Genomic DNA, 20,604 nt, shown 5'->3' with positions numbered 1-20,604 from the left:
GGTTCATTTTATTTGGTTTAATGCTACCTTAAATAGGTAACTATAGGCCGCAAGCTGAAAAAAAGAACCACTCTTTCATTCTATTATGCAAGTTAGCCACGTTCTCTATAACGACATACATTGCATAGCACAGCATACCAATCACTGCAGAGAGGCTAGTAAAGTTTTATTGATACCATTAGCTTACCTTGTCTGCGATCACGTTGGTAGTAAATGTCGTCTCATTATCCTGGTTATGTTGAAGATCAGCCAACCAATCAATCGAGGTGCTTTCCCTCGCAGAATTCAAGTCGGAAGAAAGCTCACGACGTTTGGCTGAAAAAACACCCGATAATATTGGATGGGAACCAATATTAAGTGGTAAAGTAACTGCCCATAGGTTTTTCACTATAGCTAAGATAAAACGCCACAGCATAAAAAGCAGGGGTTACACATAGAGATGTCGGATAATGTCGGATCAGAACCGATACCAGGCCGTAGTATTAGTAATTGCCAAGCACTAGGTTTCATTTTTACCGATAGTTAAGAACAATTATCAAAGTTAAAATAGTTTGATAATATAGGATCATTTTTAAGTTACTGCCCGATTTTAAGTTAGTGCTTAATTAACGTCGGAATATGAGCCACTATTAGCAATCTAAGGCAGAGTTTTATATCTGAGTACGATGTTTTTGTCTGATATAATTATATTAGTTTAAACTGGCGAACACATAATTTCCTCATTTACCTCCATTTAAAATGTAAGCATTCCTAACCAATTATTTTGTTATATTTTATTTTAAGTGACTTTTAATTCTCCTGGAACCAATTTTTCTTACTAGATGTTTTAATCGATATTATCAAGAACATTTCAAAATCGGTTAAAATTCAACAGATTCAAAAACCGTTTAAAGCATTTTTTACCGGCTTTTGGTCATTTAAGACAAAATAATTTCGAAAATAATATTGTAGAGAATTAAAATATTTTAAACCTACGGCATTTAAATCAATTTGTTCAGTATAACCCAAGCCTTTTAAACAACATCAACAGCAGTAGTTGTTACGTACCCTCCAGCAGCAGCGCAATTGTTCTTATCTGTGCTTTGTTTTCTTCAGCCACGTACTTCGACAACCTCTTCCTCTCATCGTCCGCTAGAGGGCGGTCGTTACCGTCGTTTAAAGCGCGAAGAAGCCGCTCCTGACGCCATTTCTTGCGTCGCTCGCGGAATGCAACGATTTCAGCTTGCAGGGCCTTAAATAAAGCAAGCGCTTAAGTAAAACCTCTTGAAGAGACTGTGAAGTGGTTTGTTAATGACTAAGTTAAGTTGTTGGCATAAAAATGAAACTTAATTTTTTGAAATCGTCAAAAAGGTAATTTTTACCTTTTTAAAAAAATTTTTTTTTACAATATTAAGTAATACATTATTCGATTTATGGCAATTTATTGTTTAACAAGCAGCTAAAACGCATCTTACAACAGACAAATTTCGCAAGTTGTAGTCACAAAAGCACCCAAGTCTAAATCGAGTCATTTGTCAGAAAATTTGAAATTATTTTAGTTAACAATGTGTAAATGGGGATAGCGATGTTTTTTGATGAACAAATCAAAATAGGAATTACTTTTTGTTGAATTATGGCAATTATGCAAATTAACAGTAGTTATCATGATTTAGTGGTAATGCATAAAGATAATAACTAAAAAGTTAAAAATATACTTTACTTCCACGATAACAACATAGAATAGTTATATATTTTTCGGGTTCATCACGGTGCCTTGCGCATGCGCAATGCAACGCGAGAAAATAATCACAAAGTTGCAAAGTTCTGTGTGTTTCTAATGTCATATTAAGGTAAAAAGTCCCAAAATATTTTCGCTTTAAAGCCTATTTTACCCCAAATTTAAAGATTACACAATCATCCCAGGCTCGTCTACCTCATCTTTCATCTTTCCGATGTCTTCCGCTTCCTTGGGATCGTCGCTGGCCAGGAGGAGCAGGATCAGAGTCTCACGTTCTTCCTCCTGGCGCATCTCGATCTCGTGGAAGAGGTGCTCCGCTGAAGATCCTGGAGGAACAATGGGAGTTTAAAGACTATTTTTTTTAATTTAGATGAGACTTGTGCTTCCAATTCAATTGATTGTGGATGAATAAGCATGTTTCACGACTTGATTAATTTATCAATCCTGTTGGAAAAGCAATAGAAGGCCATGAATGCATTAAGTGGTTATCCTTGCATGAAGATAATTTCGGCGCAAGTCATGTAAGAAGCCTGGTTATCGACTTAGACAATATTTACTGCAGAAGGTAAAGGGGTTTAGCAAGCAAGATAATCAAGCGGTTCAAAAATACTTGACGGTAGTCCAAAAGTGCTGGGAGCCTAAAAACGCTAAATTGAAACATACAGATAGAAACAACGAGTTTAAGGACCAAACCATTTCTACTATACTTAAGTTAAACGAGTGAGGTTTGCGTGAAACCAGCACCTGCCTTGCAGAAAGTCCAGGGTATTTTGCGTAAAAAAACTTAACTTCCAGCACCTCATCCACAATTCGCTACAATTTAATAGATCATCAACTTTGAAGTTGGAATTGCAAAACTGCCAGGTTCACCTTACCAGCAAGATAAATATAATTAACAAGCAATTGACTTGCGGCGCTGATTTAAATTTGTAAGCGAATAACACAAACATTAGCATAAAAAATATTCGTTTTAGCAATACCACCCATGTATTAGTCCTATTGGTGTTTATATATATATATATATCATTTTTTACAGTGTTCCAGACCTTGTAGTTTCTCTGCAGCAATTGCCTCTAGTTTCTCGAGTATCTTGTTGGGATCGGTGAGAGATGCGAGCGCTTCTTTCCTCTTCTTTTGCTGCTTCCGAACGGCGAGTCGAACAGATGCAAGTTCCTTCTGACGAGCGCGGGCCTCAGCGAAACTATGGGTTGTAAAAGCGTGATAAATTATAAGTAATTGCATTTCTAACAACGAAACTACACACCACCTTTACGGAAAGAATTCGATAATTACTGCACTTCTTTGTATGTTGAGATTAGGCCACAGTCCACTGAATATAACATATACGTTTCGTACTTGTTTTTGCGGAGCTTCTGAAACTCCAATACATTTGTTTTTTGAGTGTCCACTATTAACCGCCGAAAGGTCCGTTTTAATGAGCGCAATTTGTTCTCTGTTTGTCGATAATTCTGTAATGTCACCGACTGCGTTGTATTCCTTGTCTAATGCTACTTTGTTGAATTACATTCTGTTCGGACATCCTGATTTAATTTGCTCTGAATCTCTCATTTTATTTAACGCTGTACATGACTTTTTGTTAGCTTCTCGTAGATTTTGGTGTAAATTCTTTCTAGTGTCCAATATTTAGTTATTACGTGTTCTTCCTTAAAACCGTTTGTTCTTCGTTATAATTGGTGTCGTGACAAAAGGTTTTCTTCAGTCGTAAGACTGCCACCTGATTGTCGTTGAATCAATAATAAAAAAAAAAAACGAAACTAACAAGGGTATCACGAGTCAATCTTATTGGCAACCGTATATGTCTATTTCGAATGCAAAAAAATGAGTGCTCGTTAAACTACATTAGAATCGAGAGCAGTAGTATGGTTCTGAAGTTGTTTGGGGACAGGTGACTAAAATTCTCATTTTAAAGTGGCCTGCTGCAATTTGATTAAATAGAAGCGCAAGTGGAAAAGTTGAAGTAATTTATGTTGAGCTTGTTTACATTTTTTTATTTTTAGAACCCTGTATTTCGCCTTGTCATATTTCTTCCTACGATATATATAGGATGACCCACGGTTATACAAAATCAAAAAAATTGTTTAGTTATAACATGTATTTAGCTTTGAAAATAAATACCAAGGCCAAAAAAGTGGAATAAATCGATGTTAAAAATATTAAAAAAATGTTCATTTAAACAAAAATATCTCTCTGTGAATTTCGCTTTATGGAAATAAACAGGCGATAACAGAAACATAAAATCCACTTTGCGTTAAGAGCTGCTTCGTGTTGTTTTTGTAGTTATAAAGACGTTTCGATACCAACTCGTGTGATCATCAGTTAATGTTAAATGTAAAAAAATGTTTAAATTGCAAAGCCAAAAAGGTCGAGTAGATCGACAGCATCTTGATTACGTTTTTTTTTTTCAAGAGATGATGCAAGTTCGTATCGAAACGTCTTAATCAAGATGATGTCTACCCGACCTTTTTGGCTTTGAAATTTATTATCAAGCTACATTACAGATCCGTGCATAGTGTACCCAAAAAAATGTTTATTATGACAAAAATATCTCCGTGAATTTCGGTTTATGAAATTAAAACAAGCGTTAACAGAACATTTAAACTCACTTTGCATTGAGTGCTGCTTCATCTTGCTTTGCAGCTCGGAACACCAGAGCAACCGCGCTGTACTTCTGCTCTGTCTCCATCTGGCGGCGATCGCGCCTCAGCTTGGCCAACGCTAGCTGGCGCCTTCGCTCCTCGCTAACGGCCTCGTCTTGGCGCCTTAATGTGGCCAGAAGCGCCTCGCGTTCCGACTCAAGGTTCCGGTCCAACGAGAGAAGAACGTTCTTTGGGAGAAAAATAAAATTTCTTAAAGTCTGTTAAATTGATATGGGTGTCAAGCAAGATTGCGCTTTAGATGCTAAATCTTCAGTTTGAGCCTTATAAGTATTTTTAACATTTTTTGTTTATATTACACTTTTTGACTTTTTTTTTTATTTTTTGGTTGGTTTCAATTGAAAGGGAAGTCGATTAGATTACAGTAAAGCACAATAAAAGGTAATGAGGATAGTATTACAACTCCTTTTTAACTGTAAGCTATTATCGAAATAGACAGTAAACAAAATTGTGTTTTCTATATCATGCGTTTCCAAGCTACTGTTTTAACAATATTATTTAGATGAAACAAAAAAATCGTAAAATATCGACCGATTTTGGTAAACCTTACCCAAGGCACTCGGTGTAATATTTTAAAATAATCGAGGTTAATGAATATTTTAAGTTTTTTGGGGGGGATTGTTAGCTTAAAGGTGAGGTGAAATACACATGTTTCCTCTCAACTTCATCTTTTATTGGAAACGTAAGAAAACTAATAAGGTATCAGTTCGTATGCTGTACCTTTTTTTATTAAAAATGTTTTATTTAAAACAACAAAAGTAGCACTTTACAGGTTTTCGGATTTGAAGCATAAAAATGTTGAGGAAACACGTTACTTGTTGCTACTTGCCCCTGTTATGACATATATATCACTTTTTTATATATATATTCTTTGTACAACGTCGTGTCCGCGTTCCACTCGAGTTTTCAAGTTTCAAAACGACCTTGATGTAAGCCACAACATCTTTCTTACTCTTCGGTTAAACGTTTTTAAACCGCCTTTGTACGGAGCTCTAACTAAAAGTGATGAAGAAACATTTGGTCGACATTTATACCGAGGTTGTAAGTTCGAATCTCGCAATCTCTCACTTTTCTTAAACGTCTTCTGTAAGTCACCTAGTAAACTATTTCAAACCACACAACAAATCAAAAAAAAAATTAAAATCCGGCTTTTCTGAAGTTAAACTCTAACTAAGGAAGAAACACTTGATTGTTTCCTTACTGTTTTTATGTAAACTGTTTATAAGATTTTGCGCAAAGTACTTTTACGTAACGCCCCTTGATGTTCGCTTGGCGCCCAAATATGACAAAACGACCCAAACCGCCCCGTTGGAACTCGCCAACGCCCACAAGGGGGCGGTACCGCCCACGTTGGGAACCTCTGGCCTAAATAAGAAAACCTTATATTCGGCTTTTAAAAGAGGAAGTATGACAAAACACAAAATTAAATGGTCGTAAGCTGTTTGAGAGCTTCACTATTTTGATTTCTTTTTCTTGTTCGTTTTTTCGCTATTTATTTTATTTAAAAAAAAATAATAATAATAAAACATTTCAGAAAATGCTAAAAATATAAAATAAATAACAAGCATCACCTTTCGTTTCTTCTTCATCATCTTCTCCTCTTCCTCGACTTGCTTCTCGATCTCATTGTCATCCACCGGGAGTCCCTTCCGCTTGCGTTCCTCCATCAGCTCTTCGATCCTCTTCTTGATACGATCCTGTTGGGATTCGCGCTGATCCCCGAAGAGACGAGACACATCTGGAGGAAGAAATAATTACCAACAAATTCAAAAATAGGTAAAACTCCAATTATAAAAAAAAAGCAAATTAAGATCCATCAATTAAACCAGTGGTTCCCAACCATTTTTTTTTTTAATGATATTTAAATAAATGCGACAAAAATAATGTCCAAGGTTGATGATACCTTGCGTTATTTGGAAAACCTTGCGCTTTTTTCTTAATTTTACTTAATTCTGTTGATTTACGAAACGGAATTCCATTCAAAAACTGTCAAATTAAAACCATTTTTTTCTCGAGCATAGGAGTTTTTTAATTTGTTGTTTTCGTTTGAATTATTGATATTTTTTTCTCGAAACTCCCCTGAAACATTTTACATAGCCCGGCTTCAATTAAAAACCACTGACTTAAGACGATTAAATAACCGCCATTTAAATAATAAATAAAAATTATTTAATTGCAATCCAAATCAATCCATTACATTAAGCACACCAACCAAGCACAATTGAAAATATAAAAACAAAAATAATCAATCAAAAAAAGAGAAAACATTCGTGAATAAAAAATAACAAATTGATTCCCCAAATAACTGTCGGATCGGTGCCGACCCGATACCAAGTTAATAGAAGTATTTCAGCCACCAACGCGGCGATTTCTAATTTTAAAGGTAATGATAAAATAATAAGTAAACAACTGGCTAAACTTCTTAAACTTAAAGCAAAGTTTAGCCAGATAACTTGGAAGATCTATTTTGCTTGCTTGGGTATTGTAGTGACGTTTGTTTTTGGATCGGGTTGCGATTTTGTACTTTTTGTCAAAAAAATCGGGTATCGTAATAAAATATCAATCATCGGACAACTAAGTACTGGCCAACAAACGTGGCACGCATATCAACTAAGTTGGCGGAGCGATGGCCCCGGTATAACCGAGGTCGTGAGTTCGAACCTCACCACAGGCTAGTTTTATGAACAGGCTGCAGCAGGCAACGGTGCTATGGTTGTTTCTCGACTTGCTCCCCTCTGAACCTGTGTAGCTCAGTTGGTAGAACGACGGTCCCTGTTTGGCTGAGGTAGTGAGTTCGAACCTCACCACAGGCTATACTTTTTCTAGTCATGCCTTGCTTACCCTAAAGATTTAGACATATAGAAAAATATATCAATGAACAAACCAATTGCAGTAACTCATTCAATCAACAATTCACCCGACAATGCAACATCAAACATCACCAAACCAAACAATATATCAAACCTGCATCTGTTTGTTGTCGAAAACGGGAAATATCTAGATAAATAACTTCGTCATGTGAAACGGTATCTCTGTAATTATTGCCAAATAACATTTACTATTGTAAGTTACACTAGTACGAATTCCTATCAGATATATTGACAAAGGGGTTTCTGCTTTTCAATAAACAAACTATTTTTAAATAAAAACTACTTTGGAAAATATTTGTCGCTAAATGTTTCGCAATGACTTGGATTTAAATTTTTGTTTTCAAATGACATGACTCGAACTTGAGTATTTTTCGAATAATTTGCATTTTTTTTTGAAAATGTTTTGCTGAGTTTTAACTTTTAAACTATTTTAAATAACCTAACTTATACTTGATGGTTTTTTGCAAATAATTAGACTTAAATTTAATTTTTTTTTTGGTGATGTTTTCACTTCTAAATATTTTGACTTTTAATGAAACTTTTTTTCTAATGTTTTCATAAAAGAAAGCCTAAAATTGTTCAGACTGAAAACAAGACCTTCAAAGCTCGGGCAAAAGGTTAATCCTTACCTTCTTCAGTGATTTCAAGTTGCGGTCAAAAACTTTCTTGTGAATCTTTCTGGTCAATGTATTGTGTAATGTAACACTAGATCCTTACCTTCTTCAGTGATTGCAAGTTGCTTGAAGAGCTTCGCGACGTCATCGTGTCTTCCCTGCATCCGGAGTTTCTTCTCATGCTGTTTGATCTGAGCGATCCTCTTCTGACGTTCCCGCTCCGAGAGAGCTTGCCACTCACTTTCTCCCAACTTCTTCATTAACGCCTAGAAATAACATCCTTTGGTTAAACGCGGCAAAAGAGTTGTTGGTAATTGTAGGCACACTGTTGGTAATTGTAGGTGTGACTTAATGCAATTCAAGGTATGGTTATTAAAGGAAAATCAACACTTCATGGTCCGAGAGAGCTTGCTACCCATTCTCTCCCAACCTCTACATTAACGCCTACAAAGTACATCATTTGGTTGGAAAAGAGGATTGGGGAGTAATGTTGGCAATTGAAGATACGGTTGCTTATAACCAATGAATGCTTAAATACAGCTTACCCTACTTCTTCATTATATAGGAAATGTCCTTTGGATATGTAGAAATTTAGTTTTTTTTTTACTTACACACTTGGGCACACAGAAGGGTAAGTAGAAAAATTAAAAAAAAAAGAAATACGATAGTTTCATTTATTTTTTTGGCATAGATTTTATAAACGTTTTCAGTAACAAATACAAATTGCTCCCCTATTATTTCCATACTCGTTTATTACCTTTTCAGCTTTTTTATAATTTATCCATGTCTATTTTCGCAAACAGAAATATATGAACATAAAAATGTTGTCGCACAAAAACAAAACAATGTAATAACGAAAAGAATCCAATAGATAAGAAATTGTTTATCATTATAACGTAAATAAAAGTAGTAACACAATTTTAAAGATAAATTTTCCACACTTGATAAATTTTCCACACTTTTTTATGCTATTAAATTAATCGCTCTCCGCTCACCTCTGCTAGCAGTTTGTCCTTAAGTGCGTCGTATTTCTCGTCCAGAGCCTTCATCACTTCAGCTTCGCCCTCCTGTCGCTGGGTGGCATCCTCGAGCCCTAGCAACGAGCCGGCCACGTTGTCATGCCAACCGTGTGCGCGCGCCTGCCGCTGCACTTGCGCCAACTTGCGGAGAACAACCGGGCTCTGCAGAAAATGGGATGTGTTAGGTTTCTATGAGAGGCCTAAATGTATGTGTGCTTCCAAAATATAAATAATTTTTGCGTTAAAGTCTAAACCACATCAGTGCTATTGTAACTTTTTTTAACTAAAAATAAGAAAAACGCAGCATATACCAAACAAATTGTTTTATGTGCAACAAATAACATAAATAACTCAATTTATACAAAAATGCTTACTGAAAACACTTCAATTTAACACAAGTCATTTGTCGAAGAGACTTAAGTCAAGTCAAGTCATTGAAAAACAGTGACTTAGGTAAAGCGAATGACTCAAGTAATTACAACACTTCATTACCAGATCTCACCTTTCCAAACAAGCCGTCGATGAGAAACTTTTCCTCTTTAAGCTGAACATTTTGCAGATCGGCCAATATGAGAGCCCTGGCTTCATCTTCTGAGCGCTTCTGGTCCAAGCAGAGTGAGGTGGTTTGTAAGGCAGACGCTTCCTGGAAAAACAGAAGAAAAATTCAGATCGTAACTGGTACTTTCATTGAGCATAACGAAAGAAAATTAAGCCCGAGCATTTCAGCAACCAGTCTCTGTTAAAGGGTAGTGGATCAAAATAGCAACATCAATGTTGAAAATATCTTCAATTTCTGTAGTCAGGCGACACTGATCAACGAGAAATTGATGTGCAATGTTGACAAGCATCAGGTCAAAGTAGAAAACTTCTGCTTTGACCTGATGGAGCAAGGTTGTTCAAAAGCATGATAAAATTCCAATACAACTTGTCGTTCGAAAGTGCCACCTGATTCCCACATTTAGAATCAAACAAATACAGCTACCAACAAACTTTTACAAAAGTGAGCCTTTTAATTATGCAAACGAGCCGACAACACACTCAAGTGAAAGCTTATACCCCAAAAAGTGCCACCTGGAATCTAAACTTTCAAAGAAAATACTTAAAAGGCGCGAACTTATAAAGTACACTTGACAAACATCTTCCTTCAACCTGGAGGATGTCCATTTGCTCCTGCGCTGTCTCCAGTAGCGTATCCGGGTCCTCATTCCTCCACTGCCTCCTCATCTCACGGAGGTCCTTGACACGATCCCTCCTCCCGGATGAAGATGCTGCTCCTGCTCTTCTACGCATCTCACTCTCGGGTCCGGTAGAGTCGAATATCTGAGGAGGAAGATTAAGAAGAGTTTATCGTACTTAATTAGTACACCGATAGCCGATACTTGTAGCTGTGGTAACTTCAGAAATCATTGCTTTCTAATTTAACTTCTTGTGAAATAATTGATTCGAAGATCTGAGAAAGATGGAATGCGGGTTGCCATTGGACAACAACAACATTTCAAATATCTCGATATTGGAATCGGGAATAAAACCAATTAAAACGCATTAAAACTTTACAGCAGTGGTTCCCAACGGGGTGCCGCGGCGCTTTTGAGTTCCATTTCTAATGCTCAAGGGTATCGATAGGTAATTGAGAATTTTTAATAATCTGATTTTTATTAATTGGTAAGCTTCTTGATACAACAATTTGTGTCACGATTAGAGACCATTATATCAATTGACATTTTTCGACATGTTTTAAGTTGATTGTGTTGTTCCAGTTCCATTTAGAGTGACATTTCAGTAAAATACATTTTCAGTAAATACTCTTTTAAGTGGGGTGCCGAAAATCAATTTGTTATTTCTGAGAGGTGTCGTAAGCCATAAAAGGTTGAGAATCACTGCTCTACAGTGAAAATTAAAACATATTTTTTAACTTAAACCTTTTATAAGCTCGCACCTGCATTAGAGTCTTCCTCTCATTTGCATGCTTCGCTTCCATTTCCTTCAAAACTACGTCAGCAAGGAGTTTGACGTCATCAGTGTCAAGATCAAGGTCAGAGTCACTCTTGTCGTTTTCCTTTAAAATTGCAACAAAAAACGGTTGACAGCAGCAAGATAACTTGTGCTTTTGTTTTAAATTATAAAAAAGAAAAAAATATATATGACGAAAAATTTGGTAAACTTTATTTACTATTATCGCGTGAAATTAACAAACAACAGAATTTTGAATTGGAAGCTGAATACACCATTAGAGGCTAGAATACTCCCACTTTTTTGCAACTGATTTAATATCTTTTTTTCTCGATTTTTTTAAATTTATGTTTATACAAATAAACAATAACAACAAACTAAATTACCTCCAAAGTTCCGTCCCCCTTTCTGCGCTTGTGCGCCTCCAAGCGGTCACGGGCGAGAGCAAGTTGACGTTGTTTGTCTTTCTCCAAACTATACACACGTCATAATGCGCTTGTTACGTCACAGTACGATAAACTCAAAAAATGCAATTGGAAAAGAAAAAGTTGACAAGGCGAACAATATAAAAAAGTTCCTTTATGTTAAGAAACACGTAAAGCTTCAATTGAATATTTAAATTTCTGGACTAGATATATACTGATATGAAATGAAAACGCGTTTTGTAGTTCTGAGTTTATTAACAGAGGCAAAAACGTTTGTTCGGCACTCAAGGAATTTTTTAAGGACTTTTCTTAGAAACTGAAAGCAACACATTATTGGCTTCTGACCCTAAAAGTAGATTATTGTTTTCAATATTATTTCCTTCAAAACTATATTTTGACAAAATTTTACCCCAGTAAGATATCAGCGTTTCTCTTAAATACATTAGCAACATTGTGCCGTGTACGTTTAATATCAACATGAACAGGTATTTTGACGAAACTTAAAAAATTGCACCTGTTAATAAAAAAATTGTCATTTTTTTAAATGATAAGCCATTTTTTCTGAAGGTTAAAAAGTTGTGAGTTTCCTAGCAAAGTTTCTTCCAAAAAAATTCAGTTCGAATAACAATTTCAAACAGCAAGTTTTTGATATAGTCCTACTAACTCCTATAGTATGTTTAGTAAAACCAAGTGTAGAACTCACGCCTCGTTGTGACCACGTGACATGGCGAGCAGAAGTGCGACAGAATCGAGGTTTTTCTCGCGACGAAGTTGTCGCTCCTGGAGTCGCAGTTTAGCGAGATACGCCTGACGTATTCTCTCTGCATCCATTCTGGGGAACAAATAAAGTTTAGCTGTAAGGTTGCTGAAATTATCACACGTTGCTCGTAATACACAAATTTATTTCAGAAATGAATCGGAATTCATTCTGGAAAAGCGACGATAGTTTTATTGCGAGTAATATTGCTGGAATTTATTCTTTCTGAAGCTAGGATTAGGAATAATAAAATAGGTTAAAGTAAACCTCTTCGTCGCCTTAGTGCACTATTTGTCACTTTGTTGGGCGTTTAAGTTGTGGGTGCGTCACATTTGCCTGGGTAAGAGGTTCGAAATACACAAGGGTTGGGCCATATGGGAGCCCTTGAAGGCTTTAATAGCTGTAGAAAATGTACAAAGCTTAAACAAATTTACAAAGCTTAAACGGTGATTGATAAGTTTCATTATGCCACACCAGTAAAACTTTTGCTACAAATTTCTAGTCATTATTCATCGATTCAATATTGTTAGATCTTATATTCCCTCACTTGTCCCCTACAACCTTAAGTCCAAAATTCAAGTGATATTTCATATAACTATTCTTCATTTTATATTTTCTCTATGAATGGAAAACGAATAGAAAGAAGCAAAATCTTGACTTTACAACAAATTAACAGCAAATCTCTGTCTAAGTTGAAGTTTTTAAAACCTTTGCTACAAATTTCTAGTCATTATTCATCGATTCAATATTGTTAGATCTTATATTCCCTCACTTGTCCCCTACAACCTTAAGTCCAAAATTCAAGTCATATTTCATATAACTATTCTTCATTTTATATTTTCTCTATGAATGGAAAACGAATAGAAAGAAGCAAAATCTTGACTTTACAACAAATTAACTGCAAATCTCTGTCTAAGTTGATGATTTTAAAACCTTTGCTACAAATTTCTTCAATATTTTTAGTGCCTATATTTCCTCACTTGTCCTTTGCATCCTTGAGCGATCTCATGAGCGCACCTTTCTCAGCCTGGATGTCCATGTGGAGTCCCTCCAGCACGTTTCTCCTCCTCCTCTTCTCTAAGTCCTCGAACATCACTCCCTCCTCATCGAACAAACGCATCGCTTCTTCCTTGCTCATCCCTGGAGAGAAGAGTGGAGGTTTAAACTTTATACCAGTATTTCGCAACGTTTTAGGGGCTTGCAGCACCCTACTGAAATTATAGTTCGCGGCACCCTTGCTCGCATTTTTGCTGAGTGGTTAACCGTTACAATAAACGAGAATGAAACAGAACATTAACTGTACATCAAGGTTGAAAAAACTTATTAACTTCTGGCACTTTAATCGTACACGCAAAATGGTATCAAGAAGTTTACCAATAGAGCAAAAATTGGAATTCTAAAGAATTTGAAATATCTCTCGGCACCCTTGAGCGTTAAAAATGGCATCCTAAAGTGCCGCAGTTGAGAACCACTGGTTTATATAGCGTCGACATTAGTCGTCTAGATAACAAGACAATCGGACACAACAGCAGTTTGCAATCTCGTGGTTACAGGCAAGCTATAGCCTTATGCGAGCACTTGGTGTGCATGGTTATTTGCCGTATACTGATTGTCGAGCTGTCCAATAAACGTCTTGCTCGAGAACGTAAAGCCAATCGTTATCCTTTTCTTTGTTTTATCCTTTTATTGTTTTTAGTTTATTGTTTGGGTGCTTTCGTCAGTTTAGAATTCATTTTTTTACACTTTATTGTTTAGATTTATGTAGTGTTATTTTTAGCTTTAATATTTACGCGATCATTTAAATTAATGGTTTTAGTTTTTCCTAACTAAAAAGCGTATTCTTCTATAAAATATCAACAGGACCGACCATTAGCAATCCTCTCTTTCATTCTCTTCTGCCTCTCAGCAAGATCTTTCTTCCTTCGTTCGTCCACGTTGCCTAGCAACAAGGCAGTGATCGTCTTGCGGTCCTCCTCCGAGAGCCCGTCGCCTAGCAACGCCAGCGCGTCGTCATAACGACCGGCCGATATAAGGTCATTGACCTTGGAGGCGAGGTCGTTGACCTTTTGCCCGCGCTCGTCGAGCGACATTTTCGCCCAATTGGATTCGCCCACCTGAGAGGTTATAAAAGGTCAAATTTTTAAAACATTTCTCAAAAAAATTAACAACGTTTGTTTTCAAAAATATTAAATAATAATGCTCACAAAAGATTTTTTTTTAAATCCCAAAAACTTTGTTTGGGCAACTAACGTTAATAAAATATTAAATAATAACAACGAAAAAAGTATCTAAAAACTGTAAATATAGTAACTTCGATTGAAGACTGATCTATATTTTTATTTTTTTTTCGCGTCAAATTTACTTATTTGGTCCACTGTTTAATTAATAAGAGATGGAATCTTTTTAAAGAGCGAAGACCGCTGATGTTGTTATATCTCCAAACTGCACACGTCATAATGCGGTTGTTACGTCACAGTGTGATAAGTTCAAAAAATGCAATTCAGATGAAACAGTTGGCAAGATTTAGTCCGTCCACTAATAAATAAAAAAAGATTGAGTTTTAAACAAAAAGTGAAAACATATATTTCCACTTCGATATTTTCGCTTTGGATAATGTTTCCACAGACATAATTCACCTTCAGCAAAATTGCTTTTGCAGCCGCTGCCTCGATAATCGCGTCGAACTTCCCCTTAACTGCATCCGTGACGTCAGCGTCTACGTCATCACCAGAATCTGACGTCAGAATGGTTTCAGGAACGTTCTGCGACCTTCCTGCTTTAAATGTGGCGACGATTCGTTCTTGTTCCGATATTAAGTCGGCGTTAGACTAAAAATAAAATAAATGTTTTAAATTATAAACTGATCACTGGAATGTGAAAGCTATTTTTAGGGCTTAGGTACTTAGCTAGTTAATCAGTAATCAGTAACCCATGTCATGAATATTGTTAAAATTTACATTTTGTGAAGTTAGAAAATGTTTGGGGACATTGTATAAATGACATTTCTTAAACAATAATTTGGTTAAATGCAACAAACATTGTGCAAACTTTATTAATTAATTATTTGCAAACAATAAATATTTATGAAAATGATGATAAATGGCTTAATTGCATTTATGAACCCAAAATGGTCATTTGTGCATTTATGATTAGGTGCTTTACATGGAATAATTTTTGAACCACTAAAAGTATTTTTAACAGAATTTTTTAACAACAAAAAGTAAAGAAAAAAACCATTGACAAAAACTAACTTTTTAAAGAAATCAGTCAAAATTACTGCAATAGCACTCTTTCAACCAAAAAAATACCTACCATTGCTGGAATCTTGCTTGACAAAAGCGTTTCCCGCGCATCTTGCGTGTCCTGGAGCTCAGCCAATAGCAGCACGTCTAGCTCGTCACGTGTCTCCGAGCTCTGCAGCGACTCCTCTCGGCGACTTAAACCCACTTGTTTGTAGAGTGCAGCTTCCGCTAGGTGGCCGAAATGCTCTTGAAGTGAAACTGCAAGAAAATAAACCACAAAAGGCAAGGTTAGCTTTAAGCTTAGATTTAACCAGTTAAGTCACCTGATAACTAAATGTTAAAGATCAGTTCTAGGTTGGAAGTCAAATCGATATAAAGAATTTGACTATAACAAAGTTTTATTTTAAAATAAAGCTTTATCATAGGATGCTTCTATTTGCAATTAACCAACGTTTTTCATTGTGAATGCCGAGCAAATAAAAATAGCCTTTAGTTTTTTTTATTTTATATCCCGATCCTGCCCAAATACTGTCGATTTCTTTAATGAACTAATCTCTTGCGTTAATTCGGCACAACCTTAGTAAAATAATTCATCGGCGGTTGAATTGCGTGCATTCTTAGCAAACAAGGAAAAGAGATGGCAAAATCAAAGGCAATATTAGGCTTTTTGCTTATTTTGACCCAATTTAAACCACATTTAACAGAACTCTAATATTTTTGTGAGTTGGAAAACACTATTGTTTCTTGTTTTTGAAATTCCACCTTCTCCGTTAGGAACTTTTGACCGTGCGTCCTTGATCCTGTCCCTGATGGCCCGGGGAGTAACTTGCTCCCCCAGAGCGAGGGGGTCTGGGTTCTTGGCGAGCATAGCGCTCATCCAGGATCGCTCCCACATATGGAGGATGTTGATCTTCTTCAGAACAGCATCCTGAAATTAAAAGAATATTATTTACGAGCATCGTCTAGTTAGCTTTTCCACTATTGTGGTTGTACGGTGGTAAAAAAAACAAAAAAAGGATCACCTTCTGCTTTACAATTCAGCAAACAGGGGGTACTTGCAAAATATGAGAGAAAATGAATCGATTTATATTTAGGGTAAAGACAGCATTATATGGCATAAGTTTTTGAACTGCAAATAAAAAAATGCAAAGTACATTATACCACAATGTTTAACTTTGAAGTATAAGACTTGGATCACAAGAAATTCAGATGCCTGATTAGGCGAACTTACCAAATTCATAATAGTTCTGTATTTATCTAAAAAAAGATTTTTTACATTTTTTTTTACAACAAAGTAATTTCTTTAACAAAAATACAAGTTTTTCTTTATTTTCTGATTTTTTAACATAGTTACTTCTAGCAGATCCCGGTCGTCGCTCCTCTCAATCTCTTCATTCTCCTCAGTGATGGTGTAAAGTCCTCCGGACCTTTTCTTCCTCAACTCCATCAGACGCTGGCGAGCAACCGCACGTTGGCGCTCGCGGTCACTCTTCAATCTAAAAAAATTTAAAGGTTGAAAGACAATTAAAGTCGTTTTAAACAATTAAATATCAAACCAAAGTAAAGTTGAAGTACAAAAAGCTGAAAAGAGGTTATTTTGAAAAAAGGCAAATTGTTTTTTAAACCAGAAAAACACCTATTTAAGCATAATAATGACTTATTTGTTATCAGATCAACTAGTGACACTTTTGCCTAAAATATCGGGTATCGATACCGGGATAAACAAAAAGTTTGAGATTTTGCCGCCCTAAGCTAGAACTTTAACTGAGGACACAAAATGATGCTGAAAATTAACACATAATCCTTATGTAAATCGGAAATTTTGGATAATAATAACAACTGACAAAAATCGCGCGATGTTGCGTGCCCAATGCGAAAAGCCTCCTGAACTTACATTTTAGCGCCAATTCAACCAATTAAACTCCTTTTTTTTGCCGACAACAGTCTTCACTATTTTCAAATTATCTCAGTACTATTTAATTGAAAATGCCGAATTGCTTTTCGTAGGGGGGCGCAAGGCACATGGAAATTACCAGGGTGGCGCGGCTGACAAAAGGTTAAGAACCACTGCTCAAATGACTTTACCTAACGTATATGAAAAAGTGGATTAATCAATTAGAAATATTGCAAATTTAATGTTTAAGATCTGTAAAAAGAACACTTATTTGACAAGCGTAATTACGTCCTAATGACTTTATTTGGTTTCAGAATTAAACACAAAGCTACAGACATTGCTTCGTAATATCGCTAACAATTCTTTAGCATTCTTTAGCAAGCCATAAAAAAAGTACAACAACAAATGACACTCACACACTACATCTTACCTCTCCCTGTCTTTCGCTTCCCTGCCGATAAGACCGCTTACCAGAGCAGCTGCATCGTACCTTTCTTCCTCTAGGGCGCGTAAGCGAGCTTGGCGCAAACGAACCAAGGCAAGTTGACGCTCCTTTTCCGACATGAGCCTTAATAAAGGAAATCAGAAGCTCTTTTAAATAGGAAATTAAGGCTAGTATTGTGGTTGCTGAAATGTGGTATGCGGTCATATGTGAGGTTTAAAGAAAATTAAGCACAGATTATTTCTCAATCATTTGTTGTCCAGCTGTTTTTTGCTCCTTCTCAGACATAAACCTCAAGAAAAAAAAACTCTGTTAAATAGGGAGTTGAGTCTAGTATGTGGTTTTGTAAAAATGCTATGTGGTCATGCGCAAATTTTAAGAAAATTAGGTACATATTATTAAGCCTGGCTTGACAAATAAGGCCAGTTGGCGCTCCTAAGCTCAGAGGTAGTCTTAGATCATTGCGATCTCATTCGAATCTCGCCAAGTCCAAAAGCCTTGCTTTGCTTGTAGGATAATTCTGACTAGGTTGGTTGATTTCGGTAATAGTGGTAAGCACGACTTCAGAAAGGCTCAGAAGTGACTTTATCCATAAGACCGTAATTAGAACAACATTAAGGTCGGAATAAAACACAGTTCACAATAAAATCATATAGGACATATACCTATAATATTCTGAATAACGTCTAAATCGAAATAAGACCTAAACCCATCGGAATATGACCTAACTGACTAGAACAAGGTATATGCCAGTGCTTTTCAACCAGGTGTATTGTACCCCAGGGTGCACCAGAATTGTTAAAGGGTGTACCACATTGATGGGGGTACTGGGGTGTACAAGATACCGCATTACAATGAGCCTAAGATCAGGTATTATAATAAATAAACAGGTTTATTACCACACTGACTGGAGTGTACAATACATGGCACTATGTATTTAAGTGTACGAAAAGCTTGTGGGATACTATATTCTATTTTTGACATCATAACCAAATATTTCCCTTGATAAATAATCGTTATTGTGTGTTTTCAACTAGTTCTGGATAACGGTTAATTTTTTTCTTTTCACAGCACACCAGGGTGTATGTTTCTATAAGTTTAGTGCATTGTGCGTGGACTGGGGGTACAAGTTCTTCAGTAAACGTAAAAGTTTGTACTGTCCAAAAAAAGTTGACAAGCACTGGTCTATACAACGAATTGGCTATAAACCCAACCCTTGTTGTTTGTTTCCAATAAACTATACGTATTGAGTAATTTAGTTAACGCTAAGATTTATATATAACTTTGTGATCAAACACAAGTCCTCTTTCAACTTACTTTCCATCCTGACCATTGAGCATCCTCATCAGAGCATCCCGCTCCTCTTCAAACCTGGAGGAGAGGTCCTCCAGAGGATTGTTCGCTCCTTCCCCTTGGGATCCCAGAAGATCGTCGTCGTCATCCGGAACAGACTCGCCTGGCGGATTTGAAAGAAGACGAACAAAAATATGGAAAATGTATAAAGAGCTATGTGAAACGTTCAAATTACCTCCAGCCATTATGCTCCAAACGAACAAAAAACATTTAGGTAGTTTCGAGAAAATCTTAATCTTAAGATACCAAATATGTTTTTTGAGATAAGTCTGGTCTCTATTGCATAGGTCAGGAAAGGCTTATGCGGCCTGGTAAGATGAATTTTTCGTCCAGCGGTCGTGATGTGCCGTTAATAAGTTTCTTCTAAAGTTAGGCATTTATGCTTAAAAACGTGGCGAACTACGGCATTTTTGTAATTTTTGAGATATAGAACATAAAAAATTGGGTAAGGAACATTTAATAAAAAATCAGACCAAAAAAGCAAGAAACACATCATTTTTTCAGTGTTTAAATGGGCCCATGAAGAGTTTAAATAGGATAATCAGGTGGCGACAAAATTGTATTTGTCTAATTCTAAATAGGGTAATCAATTGGCACTATATAAAGACAAATTGTATTGAATTATCCACTAGCTTTTGCACAACCGTGCTTCATCAGGTCAAATTAAATTAAAACAAATTAGATGCACGTAAAAGCACAAGCGCAAGTAAAAGTATAAAGAAATGTTTACCAAAATGTCCAATACAATTTGTCTTTATATAGTGCCATCTGATTACCCTATTTAGAATTAGACAAATACGGCCCTTAACAAAAATGAAACGTTTACGAACTCATGAGGCTTTCGCATAGATACGAAGTGTTCATGAATCCATATAATAAACTAAAGTAAGTAACTTAAAAACGAAGTAATGTCCACAGCGCTATTGGTGGTTGATAAATAATTGGTTCGAGAGCTCTATTGGATGACCACTCCTCACCTCTCTTCCTCGCCTCCAGCCGCTCCTTGAGCCTTCTCTCGTATTCCTCTCTACTCTCTCCCATCAAACTCTTCATCCGAGCGTCATCCGCGAATGCGTCGCCCAGCAACTTGGCCAGCTCGTCCCATTTTCCTGAAGAAAGTAAAAGTGTGTATTTGAATCCCGAGCAAAATAGTTGAGGATTTAGGTAAATGAAGAAATATCTCGCCAAGTTGCTGTGTTGTAAACAAGTCATGTTGAAATGACTTAAATCCCAGTCGCAACTTAAGAACTTCAGTCTAAGTAAAGTCTTTTTAAATAAATGACAAGTCAAGTCTTAGTCAAGTCATAATAAGAGAAAGTCAATTTGAAGTCAAGTCTTTGTCATAAAAATTTAACATTAAACTAATAAAGTTGCTAAACGAGTTCGATTATTTGCATTAACTCAACTAAAAAATAACTTGAAACGCAACATATTGTAAGAAAATTGTTTTCTGCTAGTTCTGCCAATTTTTCTAAACTTTGAAGTCAAATATAGTTTACAGCGTTCATAACACCTACAAACGCAATTTAAAAAGGGAAAAGTGCAGGAAATATTAACCACAAAATCTCCCAACCTTTCATCCAGAGTGTGATTTTTAGAGTCAATTCTTGGTTTTTGTTTGCATAAAAAATTTAGATAAACTATAA

The 20,604-nt window shown here is 36.1% G+C and overlaps 1 protein-coding gene across 1 annotated transcript in view; it reads right to left on the bottom strand.

Annotated features, from left to right (window-relative positions):
- The window catches only part of LOC146163123 (uncharacterized), a 46,775-nt gene that overhangs the window by 10,162 nt on the left and 16,009 nt on the right, over nucleotides 1-20,604 (bottom strand). The window contains exons 21-42 of the mRNA XM_083382896.1: nucleotides 19,936-20,067; nucleotides 18,923-19,061; nucleotides 17,594-17,731; nucleotides 16,624-16,765; nucleotides 16,032-16,197; nucleotides 15,340-15,527; nucleotides 14,664-14,855; nucleotides 13,895-14,141; nucleotides 13,008-13,167; nucleotides 11,974-12,102; nucleotides 11,232-11,319; nucleotides 10,832-10,951; nucleotides 10,045-10,215; nucleotides 9,398-9,538; nucleotides 8,872-9,057; nucleotides 7,980-8,142; nucleotides 5,964-6,130; nucleotides 4,342-4,562; nucleotides 2,764-2,918; nucleotides 1,913-2,043; nucleotides 1,048-1,231; nucleotides 188-315 (exon numbers count right to left, since the gene is read on the bottom strand). Coding sequence (XP_083239022.1) covers nucleotides 188-315; nucleotides 1,048-1,231; nucleotides 1,913-2,043; nucleotides 2,764-2,918; nucleotides 4,342-4,562; nucleotides 5,964-6,130; nucleotides 7,980-8,142; nucleotides 8,872-9,057; nucleotides 9,398-9,538; nucleotides 10,045-10,215; nucleotides 10,832-10,951; nucleotides 11,232-11,319; nucleotides 11,974-12,102; nucleotides 13,008-13,167; nucleotides 13,895-14,141; nucleotides 14,664-14,855; nucleotides 15,340-15,527; nucleotides 16,032-16,197; nucleotides 16,624-16,765; nucleotides 17,594-17,731; nucleotides 18,923-19,061; nucleotides 19,936-20,067 — 3,488 coding nt within the window. The remainder of the gene's footprint in view (nucleotides 1-187; nucleotides 316-1,047; nucleotides 1,232-1,912; nucleotides 2,044-2,763; nucleotides 2,919-4,341; nucleotides 4,563-5,963; nucleotides 6,131-7,979; nucleotides 8,143-8,871; nucleotides 9,058-9,397; nucleotides 9,539-10,044; nucleotides 10,216-10,831; nucleotides 10,952-11,231; nucleotides 11,320-11,973; nucleotides 12,103-13,007; nucleotides 13,168-13,894; nucleotides 14,142-14,663; nucleotides 14,856-15,339; nucleotides 15,528-16,031; nucleotides 16,198-16,623; nucleotides 16,766-17,593; nucleotides 17,732-18,922; nucleotides 19,062-19,935; nucleotides 20,068-20,604) is intronic.

The sequence above is a fragment of the Ascidiella aspersa genome, chromosome 2, assembly GCF_963924565.1.
Source record: "Ascidiella aspersa chromosome 2, kaAscAspe10.2, whole genome shotgun sequence".
Classification (NCBI taxonomy): Eukaryota; Metazoa; Chordata; class Ascidiacea; order Phlebobranchia; family Ascidiidae; genus Ascidiella; species Ascidiella aspersa.
This window is presented reverse-complemented; position numbering and strand designations above follow the sequence as displayed.